The sequence below is a fragment of the Marmota marmota genome, unplaced genomic scaffold (assembly GCF_001458135.2).
Source record: "Marmota marmota marmota unplaced genomic scaffold, marMar, whole genome shotgun sequence".
Classification (NCBI taxonomy): domain Eukaryota; kingdom Metazoa; phylum Chordata; class Mammalia; order Rodentia; family Sciuridae; genus Marmota; species Marmota marmota.
Genome location: NW_025999990.1, coordinates 41,130,474 through 41,152,512, shown reverse-complemented (window position 1 = coordinate 41,152,512; position 22,039 = coordinate 41,130,474). Strand labels below are relative to the sequence as shown.

The window sequence follows — 22,039 nt, the reverse complement described above, 5'->3', positions numbered from 1 at the left end:
TCAACCCTCCCAAAGCCTATGTTTCTTTGGGGAAACCATTCCAGAATAGTTCCAACAGGGGAAGCTTCTGGGGCAGTGAATGACCTTTGCCCTCCTTACCCCCAGGTTAACGGGTCACTCCTCTACCTGAATGACAGGAACCCTGAGCTCCAGGTATAGGTAGGGTGCACTTCCCCGGGCAGGAGAAAAGAACTGCATTTGCTCCACCTTTATACCTCAGGAGCCGACGCTCACGGAGGAAGGAGGGAGGGGAGGAATAGAGCTGGACATCACAAACAGCATCTGCTGAGGAACATAATGGGAGATTCTGTGGCCTTATGTGTTCTGGAATCCTGCCGGATAGGTTATAAAAAGCCATACAATGTGTCCGACATGTTAACGTTTCTGCCACAAAATGAGAATAGTCACACTACGTGAGCTCAGTTAAAACTGTTTCACCTCATGTCCGTTAGGGTGGAATTTGGGCACAAATTTGGCATGTGTGAGTGCCAAATTTTTTTTTTCAGAATTGCAGGTTTTTAAAAAGTAGATTTTAAAATTTTAGAATTGCAGGTTTTTAAAAAGTAGGTCTGAACTTGGAGGAGCCACATATCTTGGTCAGAATGCAAACCTAGCATTGCCTGGGAATAATCACTAGTTTGTCTGTTTGTTTACCTTTTAGACAGTTTCTTATACCCAATTTCTGTTACCCACAAATGCCTTCGGAGCCCGGAGGAATACTATAGACTCCACCTCCTCCTTCTCCCAGTTCCGCAACCTGAGCCACCGCAGCCTCTCCATAGGCCGGGCCAGCAGCACCCAGGGGAGCCTCGACACAGGTAACTTTGGCCCATCTGCTCTGGGTAGTTTGTGACAGGAGGTGCCTCAGTTTACAGTGTGGTTTGTGCCTCCCTCTGCACGCTGGAGGACAGGTGCCCCCAGAAGACTCTACTTTAGGGAAAACTTGATCTCAGGCCATGTAGGCCCATAACCAGGTGACAGGGGATCTTACCTCTAGATGCCACACTTGCCAATCCTGTAGGGTCTTACCTACATGGAGAAATGCTAAAGTTGCATCATTTAGAGCTGATTGGGTTTCCCGGCTTCTGTGTGGACCACTTGGCTCCTCATTCACCTTTCGCCTGGTTATGTCCTGCATTGTCACAGTGTGGAACCCTGGGGTTCTTTCGATCATTTGTTTTGTTCTTTTCTCCTGTTTATTTTCCCCTAAAATAATTGGACCCTGAGGTACAGAATCAGGGTGATCATTTCCTTTGTGAATATACTGGCGAGCAAAGTTGGCAACTGAAGGAAGATGTGCATATCCCAACTCTGTCCACACAAACCTTGGTAAGGATTGGCATGAGGGTGCCAGTTCTTTAAGAAATAGCATTATTTCTACTTTCAGAGAAATTCCAGGTGAATGTGCAGTTCCGTAGGTCAGCCCAGCCTCTGCCCTCATGTCCCAGACACCTGTGGTCTTTTACAGCTGTGTGCGCCGGTGGATGCTCTGGTTTGAGTTGCTCTGCACACAATAGCCTGCCCAGAAGCTTTCACGCTAAGTCATGCCTCTTAGATGGCGTGACATGAGTCTAGTAATTTGGCCTGCAAATTTAGAAAATGAATCTTTTCAAGGCCACATTCTATAACCTGCAAGGGCTCTCTGCATCTTAGGTCCTATGTAAAGATTTCTACACTTCTGGGTCAGGAAGATTAATATATAATTTTCTAAGATGGAAGGAAAAAAGAGAGAATGGTAAGAATTTGCTGAACCCTTTGGCAAGGGGCTACATCTCATTGGCATGCAGAGCCGTCTGCTAAAAGCCAGAGCCAGGGATATGACACTGAACCAAATTCCCTGAAAACTGTCTTCAGTGACCGTACTTGGCGTTCTCCTAGCTGCCTCTGCCTCAGAGAGTCCAGGGCCCCTAATTATCATTTTGCATGTGATCTTCAGGTAGTGACCTGGGAGACTTTATGGACTATGACCCAAATCTCTTGGATGACCCCCAGTGGCCTTGTGGCAAGCACAAGCGAGTTCTGATCTTTCCTTCATACATGGTGAGTAGCGTGGGATAGATGGATGGTTCGCTCATCCCCACAGCCACCTGGACTGGCTTGGAGGTGGCTTGCTTGCATTCACAGACTGGGACTGGGAACTTTATCAGAGACTGCTCTGCCTGGAGCATCTCCTGGAAAAGCAATAGTGGGGGTTCTTACAGAAGGACCAGCACCTTCCTGGTATCCAGGAATCTGATCACCTGGCCTGTAAACACCACTTTAGGGGTTTGAGAAGGCTGGGTTGCCAATGTCTGTGAAAGCCACCAGCTCAAGTTGGGGGTCCTTCACCTCTGAGGTAGCATGGCCCAGCTTACACTTCCATAGGGGAGGACCTAACCCATCCCTGGAAGTGCCAAGTTCAAGTCCAGCTCTGTTTGGATTGCCTCAGTGACTGCAGGCTTCCACGTGCACTCAGAGCAAACAATTGGCACCAGGTTGGGGATGACAGAATTATCTCTTGGGAAAGTGAAAGTAGGACACTGTGGGTGTTAGATGCAAACGCTTTCCTTGCTGTTTTTATTTCACAGACTCTTCCTGTTTTTCCCTTTGTTATAGTTCTGGTTTCTGCTTTGGGCTAACCACCTTTCCCACCACCAAGGGCTACTATTTCTCCTGACACCAGGGGGAACTTCCAGGGTCCCACATACTTTCTTTGGGCAGACCTGCCCTGATTCCAAGGCAAGCAGAGCCCGACTGCTGTGGGAGGAAGGGAGAATCAGGTTTGGGGAAAACGGACTGACCAGGCCTGCCCCACACAGCATCAGCGGCCTGGGCACCAACCCAGAATGCCCCGTCTCCCCCTGCCTTCTGGCAGGGCAGGCATAGCTCAGCACTTCCTCCTCTGGTTCTCTCCCTCCTGTGCTGTTCCTAGGAGCCCTCACCTCAGCATCAAGCATCCCAAAGGCCCTTGCTTCTGGGCTTTCTTGTCTGCAGACACCAAAGCACAAACCAACCCCATGTACTCAGCGGACATCCACATCTGCACTTGGAGCTTAGAGTTTTCAGCCATTGTCGGGAAACCCCTGGCAGTACCCGGCCAGCCCTTGCCAGGTACCTTCAGCACATCTCTCTTTATATTTGGCATCTCTGCAGAGGACATTCTGATGTGCCACGCTGAGTCAGAATGGATTTCCAAAGGCATTTAGTTTAAAATTACCCTTGATCCTAGGCCTCTGCTCTAGGACACATTTATTGAACACTCTCACAAAGTGTTCAATAAATGACCAGAGCCATGGCCCTGACATCGAGGAGGGAGCAACTGGAAATCTGCCATTCCTGTAAGAATCCGGTTTCTTTCTGTGGTGCACTGCTTTATTTATTAAAGTTCACTTTGTTGATTGAGTAACTTAGGCAAGAAACTGTGGCCCAGAGTCTAAGTGAGGGTCACAGTTGATGGTCATGGCTGGACAGGCAGGAAATGGGTGCTGAGGCTACAACTCCTGGCCCGGGGCTCTGTCCGCTTTTCTGGGTCATGTCCGAATACCTATTGCTGGGCTTTGTGCAGTAGATGGCTGACCCAAGGGCAGGACATAAAGATGGTTCTTGGGGCCAGCAGTTTAACAGATGTCTAAGTGACCAAGAGTATGAAGTGCACTGTGGCCAACAGTGGAGTCTGGCGGGGACCTTTCCAGTGGACATGTCACAATAACATTGACCTCCCCTTTGACAAGCCTGCTGTGGGGCTGGTGCCAGATCCAATCTTATTTTTTCCTCCTTTAAATTTCATTGTGCACTTTGATGTCCTGGGCTTAGTATATGTGTGTGTGCATGCACGTGCACACAGGTAATTCTTCCTCCTCAGACAGTGTGTTAGATGACCTGTCAAGTCAGCATATAGGTCCTTCCTCCTCATTTTATGTTCCCAAATGGATCATTTTTCATTTCCTCATGTTGGCTCCACAGTTTGTGCTTCCCGTAAGAGTCCATGTTTTAGAGAATGCAGTTGCTCGTGAGCTGCATTTAATGGTCAGATCTGTAAGACCTCTTTGCTTCCTAACTATAGGTACTAGTACTTTGATATTGTGGGAAATCTACTTTTAAATGTTATCATCCAAGTTTTGTTTTCTGTTTTTTGTTTTGTTTTTTTCAATGCTGCAGACTGAATCCAGGGCCTTGCACATGCTAGGCAAGTGCTGTACCACTAAGCTATAGCCCCAGCCCTTTTTATTTTATTTTGAGTTGTCCAGACTTGGCCTGGAACTTGAGGTCCTCCTGCCTCAGCCTCTTGAGTAGCTGGGATCACAGGCATGCACCACCATGCCCGCTGTTGTCTAAGTCGATGACGGTATGTATTACAAAGAGCCTCAACCCAGCTTCCCAGAGACACCCTTCCTAGAAGCAGGCATGGATGACAGGACTATTTTCTCAGCATTTGCACTGAACTTGTAGGAACAAGAGTACAGGGGTGATTCTTTGTGTGTTTGCTTGATTTTTACATGTTGAGTAACAGGTACAGAATTTACCCATTCAGCAAATTTGTTGGGGCCCTCATATGTGCCAGACTGGGTGTTTTAATATTCAGTGGAAAACTAACTAGCCACAATCCCCATTCTCATTAACTTTAGAGCAAATGGGGAAGTCAGACTATAAAAGGGGAGACAAATCACTGTAGCCGGGAGGAGTGTGTGGAAGGAACCCACTTGGACAGGCAGTAGGAGATTGGGTGGAGGTGAATTTCCCCGTGGGAAAATCCTGAAGTGTCAAAGAAGTTGACTTTGTGTACATACACACACATGCGTGCAGGGAGGTCAAGGCCACAGAATGATGATCCCTACAAACCTTTCTCCCCCATTGTGGCTCCAGGCTCAGGGATGTACCTGTATCAGGCTAGTGACTCTCGAGGTGGGCAAAAGCTAGAGGGTATTTGAACCAGGTTGCTGAAAGCCCTCTTTGAGTGCCTGAGGCACATTTGGCTCCTAGGTGTGTGTGGGAAGCTCTAAACCAACAGACCCTACTTGGGTCTGCACTTTCCCTCACTAGGTGTCCCCAGCTTGTGAAGCAGGCTCTGGCCCACTCTCCCCAGGGCTTCCTGCTGCCACTTCTGCTTGCTGATGGGAGCAGGCCCTGGGGACCATGCAACCTCATGGTCTTATTGCCTTATCTTGGGTTTCTTGGGTCCTGGGGCTGCTCTCCAGTCTTTCAGGAATGTCCTGTTCTTGTGGAATTTCAGGCTATGGGATGTCCAAGTGGCCTCTGCAGAACCAAGCACCCCTCAGAGTGATGAGCTAATCCTTTACCCATCTAATTCTGTGGCAGCTGTATCAGGTGTAGTTTATACTCAACCAAATGCACCCATTTTAAGTGTACAATCCCATGAATTCTGTCACCACCCCTCTGTTCTAGACAGGACATTTCTGTCCCCTTAGAAAATGCCTTCCTCCTGCCTCGCCCTGTCCATCTCCTCACTAGGACAACTGCTGGTCTGACTTGGCATCATATTTAGTTTATCTACCTATTCTGGAACTTCATGTAAAAGAGATCATAGGCTATGTACTTTTTTTTTTTTAATCCATCTGCTTTCTCATTTGATACCTGTGAGACTCACCCAGGCATGTATATCAGTAGTTTTTTTGATTGCTGAGTGGTGTTGGATGCACAATTGTCTGTTCCCCTGTTGATGGACATTTGGGAGATTTCCAATATAGAGACATTATGAGTGCTGTTGCTATGAGCATTCTCGCACACGTCTTTTGTGGGCAAATATTTTCATTTTTCCTGGGTAAATACCTAGTAGAGAGATTCGAGTCACATGACATCACCCAGCCAGGATATAGTCAGATGCATATTTTCATTGTTTGAAAGGCCACTCATCACCACAGTTAGGGCGTGCCTTAGAGTTGGAGAGTTCCAGAGGTGAAGCGCATCTACAGAGTAGAAGTGATATCTTTTTAAAAGTAGCCTTGAACTTGTGGTTACACTTGTGTTTTCAAACTTGAATCCATGCAACCACTACTGCTAAGATCCATTGAGAAAGGGCATAAGTGAGATTTCTAAGCTTAAAAAAAAAAAAAAAAAAAAATCCTCAAGCCAGGCATGGAGACCGAATTACAGCTATTCCTGTGGTTTGGACTTTGGGTTTCTAGAAGGTGACCACAGGACATGAAAGTACGTTGCACCGCTCAGCTGCATGCAGGTTCTTGTAGAGCATTAGTTAATGTGCTGCCCAGGAGGGCAGGAGGCCTTGAGTCAGAACCGGATGCTTCCGGCCGCTGCACGGCCTGGCATGTAATTAGGGTTTCACTAGAGAGTTATTATTTATCATTAGAACCTGGCAGCTCATTCGGGTAGTGGTTTTTCATTGTTGTTTTTTTTTTTCTCCCTTTATGGGTGTGGAAAGCAATTAAGAGAAGAAAGTGACAGCGTTGAGGTAATGCCAACAAAATTAACTTTACTTGAATGGAATTTTGGATCCTTTTCCCTTCTCAGAAAGAAATCCCTCTCACCCTGCTTTGACACCAAAAAAGGGGAGGAAGGAAAAAAAAAAATTATCCTTTATGATACCTCTGCGTCTCGAGAGAGCATCTGTAGAGTTGGTCTCCATGATAAAGTGCCAGTTCCTTTATTATAGCAGGATCTCAGCACTCAGAGCAACCCCTCCCTGCATCCCACAGTGTCAACAGACAACGTCTGAGACTCGGGTTTTCAATACAGTGTGAGAGGCTGGCAGTGGGAGCTGAGCAACTCGACGAAAGGGCGACTAATTCAACCTGCCATGTGCCCCTCATATGCACTTAATTTTTTGGTGTCATTGTGGCTTTATGTTTCATTAAAAGTTGTGTCGATGACTTAGGCAATTATGTACCTACCTGCAGGGTGGATTTGCTGGGGAATTATAGCAGCTGGCAACTGGGGTCCTCCCTCCCTTGCAAGGTCCCTGCCAGGATGCTCAGATTTCATGGTGCCTATGGCTCACTCTTTGGGGGACGGGCCACTGTGAGAGAAGCGGTGCCAGTGACAAAAGTCAGATTTCTAGTGCTCTCTAGAGGCTCCATCGGGTGCCTGGGCAGCAACTGAGAAGCAGGGTCTTGGAGGCCTGCCAGCTTTAAGCGTGGGAAATTAGAATGCCTTTTTGGGTTGTGGTGGGGGGTGGCTGTTGTTTTTCGTGTGGCTTTGAGCAACAGCATTATTAGATATAATTCATGTAGCATACAATTTATGTCTTTGGTGTACAGTTTAGTGGGGGTTTTTAGTATATTCAGTTATGTGGCCATTACCACAATCAATTCCAGAACATTTTCATCATCTCCCGAAGAAGCCCCCATATGCTTTAGTAATCCTCCTTAGTCCTGTACTCCCAAATCCCTCAGCGGCCCGTGTTCTGTCTCTCTGGATTTGTCTATTCTGATGTTTCACATCATTAGACTCATACAATAGACACGCCTGGCTTCTTAGCAAAATATGTTCAAGGTTCGTCCATGTTGTATCATGTATCAGTAATACAGTATTCTTTGAAATCATTTTTTTTTCCTTGTAAAAACAGTCCCAAGATGTGCAGCATCTGCTCCTTTCCTATGTATTTTTCTTGGATTTTTGGTCATCATTTCGTAATTTTGAACATGACATTTTATGCAAATTTGGCTCACGTCTGAAGCCACTGTTTAAGAAGCATGTGTAGGGGCGGGGGCTGTAGCTCGGGGTAGAGTGCTTGCCCAACGCATCGATTCTCAGCACCATATAAAAATAAATAAAGGTATTGTGTACATCTACAACTAAAAATAGTTTTTAAAAAAAGAAGAAGCATGCATGTTGAAGTACATCCAAATAACATCTGGGTATGTGTGAACTCGGGGTATAGCCACCCGGTGTCATCACAAGTGGGTAGAGACACTACCCCAGAAGTTCTGGAGTACCAGATGAATATCCAGCAAATACCTGCCACAGAATGAGCTCTATACTGCCCCATGTGACAGCATAAACCTCAAACCATTTCATGTCGGTGAGGAATATTAAAGGGCTACTCCCCTAAGAGATGGGAAGGAGAGTCCATTCAGGATCACATTCTTAATTAGAATCCAAGGAGTAGAAATAGCAAATACAGCCCCAGGCTGTGTCAACTGCCTGCTCATTCCTATAGTTTCCTTGTGATTTACTGTCCTCCTAGGGAAAGGGATTAAATGCACAGGACAGCTGAAATGCCCATCTGTTGGTGGTTACATAGATTTAGCCCAGGGCCGCCCCCTGCTTAATTAACCTGAACAAGCATCAAACATCTGCTTTCCCAGTGCCCAGCTGAGCTGGAAATGCTGATGGCTGGCGGACAATTGTAGGCAAAGCAGAAGAGCCCTGATTTTGCAGGGCTGGAAGGAGCTGCCCAGATGGTTGCCTTGGATGCCTCCTTCCTTTCACAAGTGTGGCAGGGAAACTGAGGCATGGAGAGGTGTCTGCCTGCCCCAGATCACCAGCCAGCTCCTAGGGTATAAATAGCCCTGGGGCTGGAACCCAGATCCCTTGGAATGTTCCTTTCCAGGGATTAGGAGTCTCTGGTCCCCAGAGCAGAATCCGCAGCAAACACATCTGTTCAGAGGTGCTCATAAATTCCTATGGAGAGTAGGGGACAAAGGTCAGAGCTCTTCCAGGCCTTGAAGCAGAGGCATCTTGGCTGCTTTTATCAGAATCGGACCAGCAACCTGTCTGCTTTGAACCCCTGACCTCTCTAGAATTAGTATTGTGGTATATGTGCCCGTACCCGCTCACATTGCACCCCAACCCTACCCTGGGAGGCCCTCTGTTCCCCACATTGCAGCTGGGGCTTAATTCAGTTCCTCGGCAGCCCTTACTCCTTTTGTGATTAGTCAAGACTGTTTTTCTGAAAAACAAAGGGTGTCCCAGCATCTCCAGGATAGAAGTGGTGGACTCTTGCAGCTAGATAACTAAGTCGTGGACTTTTCATTTTGGTATCTTGAAGGGATTCATGGGTGTTCATCCCACCCCAGCCTTTCCTAATTCTGCTTCCCGTCTCCAGTGGAGCAGGCTGGGCAGGGCTTCTTTGTGGACAGTTTTGGATAGTCTCCTCCTCCCAGCTGACCTCCCCGCCTTCCCCTTTTTGCAGCTGTGCACAGGCAGCTGCGAGAAAGTGCATTCAAGTGACCTCTTCAAGAGCACAGTGACCTCTTCTACAAAAAAATGCAAGCACCACAGGGCCAGAGCTGCCCATCCGTCTCCTAGCCAGCTCTGCTTTGGCTACAGCTGCAGGCCAAGAGGAGCCCTTCATCTGGCAAATTCTGTGGTCTGGAATTAGGTGTCAATGACACAGACTGTCCCAGACCAGGAAGGAGCCACAGTCTGCTTAATTAGCACTTTGATTTATAGTAACACACTCTGGCAAAACTCAGGCATTGCTAATTTTTATAACTCCTACAATTCCACTGGTAGGTGAGCCTAAACAAGGCAACAGCCTCACGTTTAATTGATTCTCTCCCAAGCCAGAAAGAAAGGCTGGGGGCTGGGAATCCCCGCCTGTAGCTTAGTTTCCCAGTACTGCCTCTTTGCTCATGACCATGGCTGGAAAGAGAGTGGTCTCCCACATGGTTGAGATGTCCAGCCTCTGAGTGTTATCATTTGGCTTCCTCAAGATGTCCAGGACTGTGCTGAGAAATCACAGCCTGTTGAGCTCCCGAGACTGGGACCTGGAGTAAGAGGCCAGTGGGGACATCATCTCTCAGGTACCTGAAGACATGAGAGATGGACCTGGTCACAAGGTGATTTGTTTAGTACCAAGAATCTGGCCTGTATATAACCTCAGCTCTGCATGCAAGGCCTTGTCTGAGCAAGGGTCTGGGGGCAGATTGTCACTTTGAAGGCTGCTGACTGTTGTCCCAAATGAGTATCCTGTGTGCTGAATGTGAGCGGGACATGGGGCCACCTCCTGAGCAGATGTCCCACAGCCATCAGCATCTAACAGATGATGGAGAAACCAGAGAGGAAGCCTAGGCCCAAATGCTTAAGCAGTTTGCCCGAGGCCACCCAGATACTGCACAGCAGAGCTGGGTTTAAACCCAGGGGTCTGGCTCCTGAGTCGGTTCTTTCCCATTGAGCCAGAACTCGTAGAATCGGGGACACAGAGAAGGGCGGTCATGGCCAGCAGAGGAGGCAGGGAAGGAGGCTACCTATGAAGTCCTCTCTCAGACCAAGGCTCAGGCCTTCTGTGAGGGGCAGAGCAAGGCTCAGTGTGGAAGCCAGGGGTCAGGGTCCAGCGAGCTGCACAGAGTGCACCATTAGGAGTCAGTGGGCAGAGCCGTGTCCCCCAAAAGATTTCCTAACCCTCCACTACCTTAGAATGTGTCCTTATTCAAAAGTAAATTAAGATGCAATCAGACTGGAGTAGGCCTCATAATCTCACATGATTTTGTCCACATAAGGAGACACAGAGTCATAGAAGACAGACAACAGGGACAGCACCATGCAAAGGCAGAGGCAGAGGTTAGAGCACTGGCATCTACAAACCAGGGACAAGCAGGGCCCACCAGAAACTCTGAGCAAGGAAGGTCTCTACCCAGAGCCAGAGTTTCTATTTCAAGATTCTGTTTCAGAAGGAGCACGCCCTGCTCATACCTGGATTTCAGGTTTTCCGCCCAGGGACTGAGAGACCATGTATTGCTGCCATTGCCTAGTTTGTGGTCATTTGTCACAGCAGCCCCAGGAGACTAATAGTCACTTCATATTCTCCACCAGCCTCCAGTGCTCTGATTGATAAGCATGATTTACTAGGGCCATGGGTTGGGCTGAGTTGGTATTCAGGAGTTATTCTGAGGCTTGGACTCACCAGGAAATGTGTGTCAGGGATAGGGGGCAAGACCCCCAGTGGTCTCCAGTGACCTGACCACATTTAGACCTCCAGGGGATCAGACACTCTTATCCTGTTGTCCTCAGTGTTAGTTGTGAAGACCATCAATGGAAGTATAGAGTGTGTTGTTTACAGTTTAGTTGCAGAACTCCGTATCCACTCTTGCTAGTTTAAGAAAGGGGTGTGTTACAGCTGGGTAGATACCGAAGAGTTCAGAGAATCATTAAGGAGGCTGACAGAACAGCCCAAGTCAAAATTCAGAAATGATCCCCAAGCCACCCTGCAGAAACTCGCATTCTCTGGGATCAGGACTCTGACTTCTGGCTTGGAGGGTGGCACCGACCACCAGCCCCAGACCCACGCTGCCCCTGTTGTGGTCTGTACCCGCAAAATGGACACCAGGCTACAAACTGGACTCCAGGACTTCTCCCTCAGTGCATCTTGGCAACAGAAATGACATGTTTGTGACTTCTCCAGTCCTGCCTTCTCATATCAGAGCATTCTAAAGGGAAAACTGGAATCATTTTGGGGGCTCCTAACTACAAAGTCATAGGGAAATAGAACTATTGGCTGTCTTGCCCTTCACTATGGACATCCAGAGCTTACTGTTTCATAAAGGCGAGTTACAGGAAGAGCAATGTGCGCAGGGCGGTGGCTTAGCAGGATGAGCCTTCAGAAGTAGCATCACAAGCTGAACCTGGAACAGGTGCTAGTCAGGCGGGGAGAGTCGGATGTGCAGCTCCCTGGACCTCAGCACGTAGAAATCACCTAGGAAATGTGTCTTGGTGCAGATAGGGACCACATGTTAAGTGACCTTCTCTGTGTTGCCTGACGCTGGAGTAGAAGCTACCTGGCTACTACTTCAGCCCTCTCTATGGTCAGCCAACTTCTCGAGACCTCCCAAGAGCCCCTTAAGGTGGGAGCTCCTCTCACTGCCCATTCAGTCTGGTCAAGGAAAGAAAAGCCAGGAGGACTGTTGGTGGGGGGAGTGGGTTGTGGGAGGATGAGTTGGAAGCAATCAGTCTGGAAGACCAAGTTCCCAGCTCTGGCCCTGTCTGCAGCTGGCTGAGGTCGGGGTGAGCCTCTTCACTCTGAACCTCAGTTTCCTTGTCTTTCAGGTGGGGTGGGTGGGATGCATTCACAGACTTCTCTTTTGGTAGTGGGGCCTTCTTTCAAGAGAAGTGTTGCAAGGATCTTCAGAGAAGCACCGTCCAGGTAGCTGCTGTAGTTGCTGCAGGGTGGGATCCAGGCCTCCCATTGCCTCAGACATTTCCATGGAAACCAGTTTTAAAACTCAAATGATCATTACAGAATGGAGTATTCTTGCTCAGGACTCGTAGGGCTTCTGGCCCCCGACAAAGGCAAGTGACACTTTGCTTAAACCTGCTCACATCATTCCAGCCTCATAGTTTTTGTCCATAACGGAAGAGAAGAAGGGGCCTGTCTGGTGTGTCAGGGTACCTAGATGGGGGCATTGTGCGGGTATTCAGGATACAAGGACTGGCTGGTGGGCCCACCTGGAGGCAAGCATGGTAGATGATAACCCTCCATCCTGCTTCCAGGAATGGAAAAAAAATTATCTATCTATCTATCTTACATCCTATTCAATCCAGAGATGTTTTTTGAGATGAAATTAAGTGGTTCTTGAAGCAGGAAGGGAGGCAAATCCATCTTGGAGAGCTGCCCCAGGGCGGTGCCCACTCTGCCTGACCTTGGCAGCCAGAGAGGCCTCCATAAAAATTCCAAGTGCACCTCCCCTCCCTGCCACACAGTGCAAGCACACATGCACGTGTCCAAATACTTTGGTCAGAGTTGGATTGCCACTTCTCAAAAAGCACATCACTGGCGCGTAAGAGAATGGGCATGTCACGGACCAGCCCCAGGGAGACCCTTCCTGACCAAGAAGATGCACCAAGTCTTTGTCCACCCAACTCTAAGCCAGGTTGGGAGTTCATATTGGGACCATTTGCTTTAATTCTCCAGAGAAGCAAAGAAGGTACCATTAAGATCCGTTTGAATTGGGATCTGTTAGCTGTTTGCCTGCTCTTGGCTGTAAACTACCACCAGAGACATTCCATGAGCTTGTTCTAAAAATCAAACCAAGTATCTCATACATGGAAATGATCGGAGAAAGCCACCAATTTTTGTTAGAGCCATTAAGGAAACCTTGGATGTGCTTTGCTGGCGGTGGGCCATCCTTGGGAATGGGCCTTCACATCCGAATTTGCAGCTGCTGCTTCCTCTGGCTTTGCTTGGTGAAGATTCTTGCCATACAGTCAGCCAGAAGAGAGCCAGCCCTTGGCAGGCGTACAGTGAAGGAAGGATGAGACTAACCAGGGAACCCAGCAAAAGACTGTTTAATTGACAGTTAACTGTGCAGGGCACGGAGGAACAAGGAAGACTAGAATATTCAAAAAGCGCTCAAAGGAGCCAGTCTTCAGGGATGAATAGAATTTAGAGAGCAGGGAGGAACTCAAGTTTCAAGGGACTGTTAATAATAGCTACCATTATATACATACAATGGAATGTCATTCAGCCTCTTTAAAAGAAAGGAAATTCGGACACATGCTGCAGTGCAGATGAACCTTGAAGACGTGAAGGGAAATACATAATTCCACTTACGTGAGGCAGATGCACAGAGAAAAATGGTGGGGTGATGGTTGCCAGGGCTGGAGGGAGTAGATGGGGAATTAGAGTTTGATGGGTACAGAGCTGCCCTTTAGATGAAAAGGTTCTGGAGGTGGAGGGTGTCGATGGGTGCTTAACAATGTGAAATGTACTTAAAGCCACTAGACTTTACACCTAAAAATGGTTAAAATGGTAAGTTTTGTACATTTTCTAATTTTTAAAATACAGTTTATGCATTTATGAATGTCAAAAATGAACCCCACTATTTTTATAACTGTAATGCCCTAGTCAATTTAATACATTTAAAAAACAGTAACTAGCATTTATTGTGCTTGCTGTATGCCAAGAGCTCTTGACTTCTCACACAGTTCTCCAATGGCCATATAAAGTAGGTACAGTTATTGTTTTCATTTTACAGACATACCACTTGAGATAGGATGATTAAATACATCTTCCAAAACCTGCAACTGATGAATGGTCTGCTGTGGATTGAACCCAGATCTGTGCAAGTTCAAACCTGGTGCCTTTAAGCACCGCACTGTGTGAACCATAGGTTGAAATGCAGTAAAGAAAGACTCCCCTTCCTCTCTCCTGATGGTCTACAGGCTAGCTTTTTTTTTTCAAAAAAGATCACTATAAGTAGGATGAGGTGCTTGATTTCCTTTCCATATGCTTCCAGAAAGCCACTGTCCCTCCTGGATTCAGCAGAGACCCTAATTGTGGCTCTAATCTGAGTTTCCTCATTGCATCACATTTTTGGAGTTGTAAGTTGGCTGTGACTTGCACGTCATTAGTTCATAGGACCCTTACTTAATGAGTGACCTGTGTTTCTTTATCTGTTACAGACCACAGTAATTGACTATGTGAAGCCCTCAGATCTCAAGAAGGACATGAACGAGACCTTCAAGGAGAAGTTTCCTCATATTAAGCTGACACTCAGCAAAATAAGGAGGTACGGGAAACTTATGTCACCTTAACTCACCTTGAACTTGCCCTTCTAGCCTCTCTTCCAGCCCGCATTAAGCTCATGCTTTGTATGATGTTTTTTCTGTTCTTTGAGGAATGAAGCATGGTCACATTCAGTTAAGGGGAAAAACAAAACAAAACAAACAAACAAAAAAAAAAAAAACGGTCTTACAGCTGGCTGACTCGTGCCTGGATGTGGTAGGAGAGCCCAGAGAGCCAGGACAGAAGGCCAAACTCCAGACCTATGATTGACACAGATCTGGAAGGGCATTCATTCAGTGAAAGAAACATTTTAGGCTATGTGCATGCAGTGTGCCAGCTCAGTAAGATGTATATTTTGAAAAACAGAATGGGTGACATTCAGTTCTGTGGTTTCTCAAGTATAGGCAAAGCCAAAGAGAAAAGGGTTAGTATCTTAGGGAATGGGATAACTTTACCTAAAATCACTTTCCCAGAGATGATAACTGGGACCTGTATTTTAGTAGTCACCAAAGCAGCAAAAAAAAAAAAAAGACAAGCTATACTTCCCATGTAGTTGATTAGATCAACCCTGCGGTGACCCTGGCTGTCAGCCAAATAGTTAAGGTGACTGACCCTGCTGGGCCAGAGAGGAGCTAACTAGTGTCTGTGTGCCCCATGACATCATGATTGCAGGTGTTTGGGTATACATGTGTATGGTAACAGAAGCTAGGCTACACAGCCATGTCATGTTGGAATATGTGCCGGTAAGTATTTATGCTAGTGTACATCCTGATAAGATTTGATTCTGGCATGTTCCAAGCCAAAGAACCCCCCCAAAAAAAACTTTGAGAAAAATCAAGTATTCACACTTTGTCCATTTGCTGGGCGGCTTTCCCAAGGACACTGGTTGATGTGCTCTTAGGCTGACTCCTTTTCTGTCCTAGTTAATGAACATAACTGATATTTGGCAGAGTTTAGACCAAGTGCCTGATTTATTTCTATTATCATCTCTGGAATGAGCACAGTTTCCCAGATGGTGTCCCTCTTTGACTCTGGATAGCTCCGCCCTTAGTTTCCAAGGGGGCCCTCAGATATCCACATGTGTTCAGTGGGGTCCTTCTGTGTTCGTCATGTTCGTTGGCGCCCTTGCTGGCCCCTCTGTCTGCCTGGCCTGCGGCCTGTCTGTCATCCTCCTGGAAGTGGCGATTTTTGGCACTGAATCTGGGGCAAAAGTGAACATGGTCTGGGCAGCCAGACCAACCAGGGAGGGTCTAGACCCCCAACTGTGTGGCCTTCTTCCACACATAATGTAACCTTCACACTTCTGGGGATTTAATCCCATCCCATATCACCCTCTGGGGATGAAAAAGATGCTTTCCCGATGGAGTCATCCTCCTCTTTGGGGGTCCCCTGAAACTCTTAGGTTCTAGTGAGATTCTTCCCTGCTTTCTTTGTCTAGTCTGAAACGAGAGATGCGGAAACTTGCCCAGGAGGACTGTGGCTTTGAGGAGCCTACGGTGGCCATGGCCTTCGTCTACTTTGAGAAGCTCGCCCTCAAGGGAAAGCTCAACAAGCAGAACCGGAAGCTTTGTGCTGGAGCATGTGTGCTGTTAGCAGCCAAGATCGGAAGTGACCTCAAAAAGCATGAAGTCAAGCATTTAATTGATGTAAGTAGCCTACATCCTGGTGTCTGGGGGACACACTCTCAGTCCAGGGGTCTTCTCAAAAGGACCCTGGCTGGTGACAAAGCTAAGGGCCATGAAGTTGTCCTTCCCATAAGAATGTCAGATGCCTTTTCATAGGCTCTCTTAGAGCTGGGGGGGGGGCAAGGTTATCTACTTGGACAAGACCAAAGAGCTCCAACATTGGATCTGGCCATAAAAATCTATTCTCAGACACCATGAGGAGTGGAAACTACTGTAATCACAAGGGGTCTGTTCACAAGAGGTCTTGTGAACAATGAGACCTCAAACATCCGTGGTCTAGCAGGCCCTGGCCCCCTGCTGCCTTGGTTACTTCCTGGGGTACTATCGTCTTTCTTTTAAAGGAGAGTCTCATCAAAGCAAGAAAACACTGATCTCATCGGGTGAATGCATGAATACCTGTTTTAAAATTCAGTATATTAATAGGAAATTTGGGGAATGGTAAAGCCAACAGATCAGGAGACAAATGCCATTGAAACCATAGGTTTATTACTCACAGTTCCCAAGAGGAGGGGTGTCTTAGGTTGGGCTACCATAGCAAAATACTGTAGGTTAGGTCTCCTAAACCACAGAAACTTATGTCTTGTAGTTCTGGAGACTGGCAAGCCCAAGATCAAAGTACCAGCTGCTTTGATTCCTGATGAGGGCCCTCTTCCTTACTTGCAGATGCCTTCTTACTGTATCCTTAATTGCATAGGGAGAGACAGAGCAAGCTTTCTGGTCTCTCTCGTAAGGATACTGATCTCATCATGAGGACTGTACCCTGAAGATATCCTCTGAGCCCAATTACTCCTAGAGGCTTTACCTCCTAGTACCTTCACATTGGGGTATGGGGCACCCATGGATTTGTGAGAAACACAAACATACTGTCCAGACAGTAGGCAACTGCCACAGCCATGGGAGGCCATGCTAGAGAGCACCATTTTTAGTTGAGAAGCAAAGGGAAAGGAAAAGAGCTGATGTAGGTGCTTGCCATATTTTTTTTTTTAAAGTATTCCTTAGGTCAGTACTTTAAGAAGTGGCACACGATCATCTAGCTTGTTCTGTAAATACATGAACATGGAAGTGATCCTTGGATGCCAAATATGAGCTGAGAATCAATAGCCCTATACAGTTGTCCCCATCTATCATGGCTTTGCATTGCCCGATTTCAGCTATCTACAGTCAACCAGTCCAGAAATACTACATGGAAAATTTCAGAAATGTGCAATCTGTTTTAAATTCTGCACCTTTCTGAGTGGCGTGATGAAATCTCACTCTGTCCCACCTGGGACATGGGTCATCTCTTTGTCCAGGATACCCACGTAGCATATGCTACTGCCCATCAGTCACTTTGCCATCTGGTTTGTCAGGTTGACTGTCCCAGTATCATAGTACTTGTGTTCACGTAACCCCTAGTAGCCTAACGCGTCCCAATTCCTTCGTCACTGGTCTTCATCTCATCAGAGGCATTATATCAGTTCACACCACAAGAAGGGTGAGTAAAGGACCCTAAATTATTGAGATCACATTCACATAACTTTCACTATAGTGTGATTATTTTATTTTACCACTAGTTATTATTGTTAATCTCTTAATACACCTAATTTATAAATTAAACTTTTCCATAGGTATGTATATATAGTAAATAATCTATAGGGTTAGGTAATATGTGTGGTTTCAGACATCTTTAGGGACGCTTAGAACATATCCCCCATGGGTAAAGTGGAACTACTCTATTCCTGTGTATATATTTTTGTTGAACTAATGAATCTTGAGAAATATTAATAAAAATTATGATACTGTTCACATCATAGTTAAATAATATGCCACACAGCAAATGCTGATAGTATTAGTGCAGAATATATCAGTAATGGTTTAAAAAGCTATTTGCATTAGCAATAAACCTTAAGAGCAGAGAGATCAATAAAGAGGAGGAAAAAGTAAGGTACGGGGGACTGAATTAGAGCAAAGTATATTCCATGCTTTTATAATTATGTCAAAATGGATTCTACTGCCATGTATAACTAAATTTAAAAAAAGAAAAAAAGCCCATCTCAGTTATAATCTGAGTGCAGGCAACAACAGCTCTACTGGTGAGATTTCTTCTCCATTTCTAATGCCATCCCGCTGCAGTCGGATGGACAGGCAGGGAGCCACAGCTCACATACGTGACATTGAAAGTAGGGCAGCCTCACCAGGACTTGAGGCCCTGTGGGTAAGATGAAAAGAATGAATTGCAAATAATCATCTCCCCACATTCAGAACTTAGGTGTGGTTATTATTGTTGTAGGTGATGGGCTCCGTTTTAGTTTTACTTCTAGACCTGAATAACTTAGATGTAACAGGGTGGTGCTGGAGTCTCATGTAGGTTTGTTTCTCAGCACTGCAGTCTGCCACCCTTGGACAAGTGATTGACCTCTTAAATGAAGTGATGGGACCTATGTGAGCCTCCTGGCAGACCATAGGCCACCAGAACTACAGCAGGAAGTGCCGTCCATACCTCCCCTTCTTCCTCCAGAGCCTTGCTTGTAATGGGTGTGTGGTTTGAATATGGTTTGCCGCGTCTGAACCTCATGTTGAAAATTTTTTCCCATGGCAACAGTGTTGAGAGGTGGGGCCTTGGAGAGGCAATGGTGTTAAGAATTCATGCCTGGGCTGGGGCTGGGGCTCAGCAGTAGCGCACTTGCCTGGCATGTGTGAGGCACTGGGTTTGATTCTCAGCACCACATATAAATAAAATAAAGGTCTATTAACAACTTAATAATAATAATTCATGCCTTTCTCTTGGGAATTGTTCTTCTCAGAACTAGATTACTTACCCCAAGAGTAGCTCATGCTAAAGCAAGGCTGTCCCTCATTTGCATGGACCTGCTTACCCTTCCACTTTCCATCAGGAATTGAAGCAGTACAAGGCCCTCAACAGGTGTGACGACTTGACTTTGCACTTCCCAGCCTCCAGAACTGGTATTTATAGTGACCCAATCTCAGGTATTCTGAAAGCAACAAAAAACAGACTCGTAAGTTTCTCTGTGAGCACTTACTGGCTGATGGATAGGGAAATTGCACTTGGAAGAAAACCCCTTAGATTTTAATTTTAAAACTAAAATGTCTTAATTTTATTGCAGAAACTGGAAGAGAAGTTCCGGCTGAATAGGCGAGAACTGATTGCCTTTGAATTCCCAGTGTTAGTGGCCTTAGAATTTGCACTCCATTTACCAGAGCACGAAGTCATGCCACACTACAGACGCCTGATCCAGAACTCCTAGCACAGGGCCCAGCAGGGTGAAGGACCATTCCTCTGAGTGCCGTGGAGCGGAGTTCACTACTGGAAATGCAAAAAATAGAACTCAAAAGTACCAAGCTTCTTATCCTCATCACAGTTTTCGCAGAGAAGCAGTACTGGAAACTTCACGGGGTCTTCAGTCTGGCTGGCCGCGAAGAGTGTGAGCCATTCATTACACAAGCAAGTGAAAAGAAGATTCATGCTGAGGACAGCAAAGTCCCCTACCTAGCAAGAACTCAGCTGCCTCCAAGGGGCTTCCTGCCAGGCATGCACACCTTGCCAGCATGACCCTGGGCCTTCGCTCCAGACCCATTCCAACTCTGAGCACAGAGTGCCAGAGCAGACGAGGGAAGCAGATTTGCAGAACTGAAGGAAAACTTTTCTACCATCCCTGTGTCAAAAGAGCGTGCCAATCTATTTTTGTATCAGCCATTGGAAGTGCACTTTTCCCCGGGGGCATGTGGATGTGAGTGTGCAAGTGTCAGAGATCCTGCATCAGCCCTCAGCCCCCAAAGTCAGTGCCACCCTCTGCAGAGCCGACTTGGGGCAACGATTTCTGAGTGATTTCTGGTTAAGAATCCCTCGGTTCCAGGTTGGCATCTTCTGCCCTTAGGAAATGACATTGTTTTTGTGACTGCTCCTGCCACAATCGGACAAAGACGAAGTTCTCAGTGTTGGAGGAGTCACAGAAAGGCGTGGAGTGTGGCGCTACCTTCCTGCCATCCCACTGCGGGCATCTGTCTGGTCTGCACACTTTGGAGATGGTGGGGGTTGTGCTCCATCGATCTCGTTCCTGTGCTCTATGTTAGAGTGCATAATAAGCACATTGATTGTGCTAAATATGTGTTTTATAAAAATCCAGTATAGGGGTAAGACGTATGACATGTTTTGTGGCTTTTGCACTGGGACAAACTGCATTTTGAGCGGTGGTTGAGTTGATTCAGGTGGCTCTTGTTGCCGAGAATCCATAGCTCTCAGTGCAGAATTTTAATCACGACTTGTCCTGATGCTCGGGCATGACCTGTGCTGACTCATGTCACTACATGGTCACCTTATAGCCACAGGACAGGTGTCAACTGGCTGAAGAAAGCTTGTAGCCATGTAAAAAGAATTAAAATATTTTGTTTTATATATAGAAGTATGTGTATGTGTAGAGACGAAGGTCTCACCAGTCAACTTGGCCCCCTCCGTGGAAAATTCCTCGGCCTCCGTCACACACAGGCTGTAGTGGGGTCGCAGACCTGGATCAACCGATATCACCCAGAGAAAGGGGGATGTGGGCAGTGAGGGTATATGGCTTTTGTTAGCAGAGCTCAGAAGAATCCTACAGCCCTACAAGATGGACTTTTTTTTTTTTTCCTTCTGTTTCCCAGGCTGGTCTCAAACTCCTGGGCTCAAGGGATCCTCCTGCCTCAGCCTCCTGAGTAGCTGGGACTATAGGTGGGCACCACCATGCCTGGTTCCTACAGGATGGGGCAAGGGCAATCAAGCAGCAGCTGGTGAGAACAGGGGATAATACTTGGCTTCTAAATCAGTCTTAGGTTTGACTGAGTTCAATCCTAATCTTTTGCTAACAAGTTTCCTTGGCCAGAATCAGTTGTAAATCGGTGATTTTGAAGTAGGGATATAATGAACGTGGTCTACTAGTTGAAAGCTAAATCAACTAGTATTTAAGGTGCACATATTATCAATAAAGCAAATTGAGAAGCTCAGAGTGTTCAAAGCATCTCCATCTCCTGAACTACAAAATGCCTTTCAACTTACTGGTATCTGTCATCTTGTTCTCTCTGATGAGACGCCTGGCTCAGGTGTGTGGACAGTGGCTACAGGTGGAGAGCCGTTCTGAGAAGAATCTCTAGCATGTAGAAATGACCCAGGGAGACACTAATGACTGACATGGGAGGGCAGCCTGAGACCTTCCTTGTGTCATGAAGTAGTCCAGACTAATATTCTTGGCTTTGGGGTGATTTGTTTTTTTAGTGTTTATGAGGTGGACTTGGAAAGTTATTGGTTCATTTCTCTTTTAAAGATTAATTTTGAATTTTAAGTTCTATTCTGTGGATTTGTGGAGGGGAGAGTTTTGTTTTGAATTGGAAGGGAGGGCATCTTCATGAGAATGAAGGCATTTTCTCATGTCCCCACCAGCTTTCTAGAGGCAAAGGAAGAGGGGGAAGGACTTGGGTAACACGCAGAGATGCCCCTGTGACAGGTGCAAAGCCTTGAGCTTCGGCAAAGAGTCGAGGAGGAAACCTGAACCTGTGAGGCGAGAAAGTCACTCAGACCAGTTCTAGAAGAGTCTAAGGTTTTGCCTTTGACCTCTATCACTGTGCAGTCCTGGACATTTCCAAGCCCTGCTCCCTCTCAAGACCTCCCTGAAGCCTCTCCGGTTTTCTCCATTCACAAGTATCCATGGGGAAGCTCACTCCAGCCAAACACTCCTCAGTTAAACACTAGCGGGTTCTGCCTGAGTGGGTTCCTCCAGAGCTGGCCTGGGGGCCTGGGCTCCTCTAGTCAGCCCTGGCTGTTGGGGAGCAGATGGGAATCAAATAAGCAGAAAGGTGGTACCCACCTGGGCTGGGTCAAGTCCCTGTCCTCTTCCATACCTGCCTGAAGGCCTGAGCCTCAGCCAACCCTGGGACACAGAAATCCCCACTCTCCCTCCTTTCTCCTCTTAAATAAAACCCATGTTAAAAA

General features: G+C 46.8%; 1 protein-coding gene and 1 long non-coding RNA gene across 3 annotated transcripts in view; one reads left to right on the top strand and one right to left on the bottom strand.

Moving 5' to 3' along the window:
* Cables1 (Cdk5 and Abl enzyme substrate 1) overlaps nt 1–21,057 on the top strand; it is a 109,882-nt gene extending 88,825 nt beyond the window's left edge. For both annotated transcript variants that reach the window (XM_015482486.2, XM_048806442.1), the window contains 5 exons: nt 662–818; nt 1,937–2,040; nt 14,296–14,402; nt 15,837–16,044; nt 19,188–21,057. In XM_015482486.2, coding sequence (XP_015337972.1) covers nt 662–818; nt 1,937–2,040; nt 14,296–14,402; nt 15,837–16,044; nt 19,188–19,328 — 717 coding nt within the window. In that variant the 3' untranslated portion in view covers nt 19,329–21,057. The remainder of the gene's footprint in view (nt 1–661; nt 819–1,936; nt 2,041–14,295; nt 14,403–15,836; nt 16,045–19,187) is intronic.
* The window catches only part of LOC125617755, a 57,613-nt gene that overhangs the window by 19,476 nt on the left and 16,098 nt on the right, over nt 1–22,039 (bottom strand). Inside the window, exon 2 of the long non-coding RNA XR_007348860.1 lies at nt 18,882–19,055. This is a non-coding gene — a long non-coding RNA (uncharacterized LOC125617755). The remainder of the gene's footprint in view (nt 1–18,881; nt 19,056–22,039) is intronic.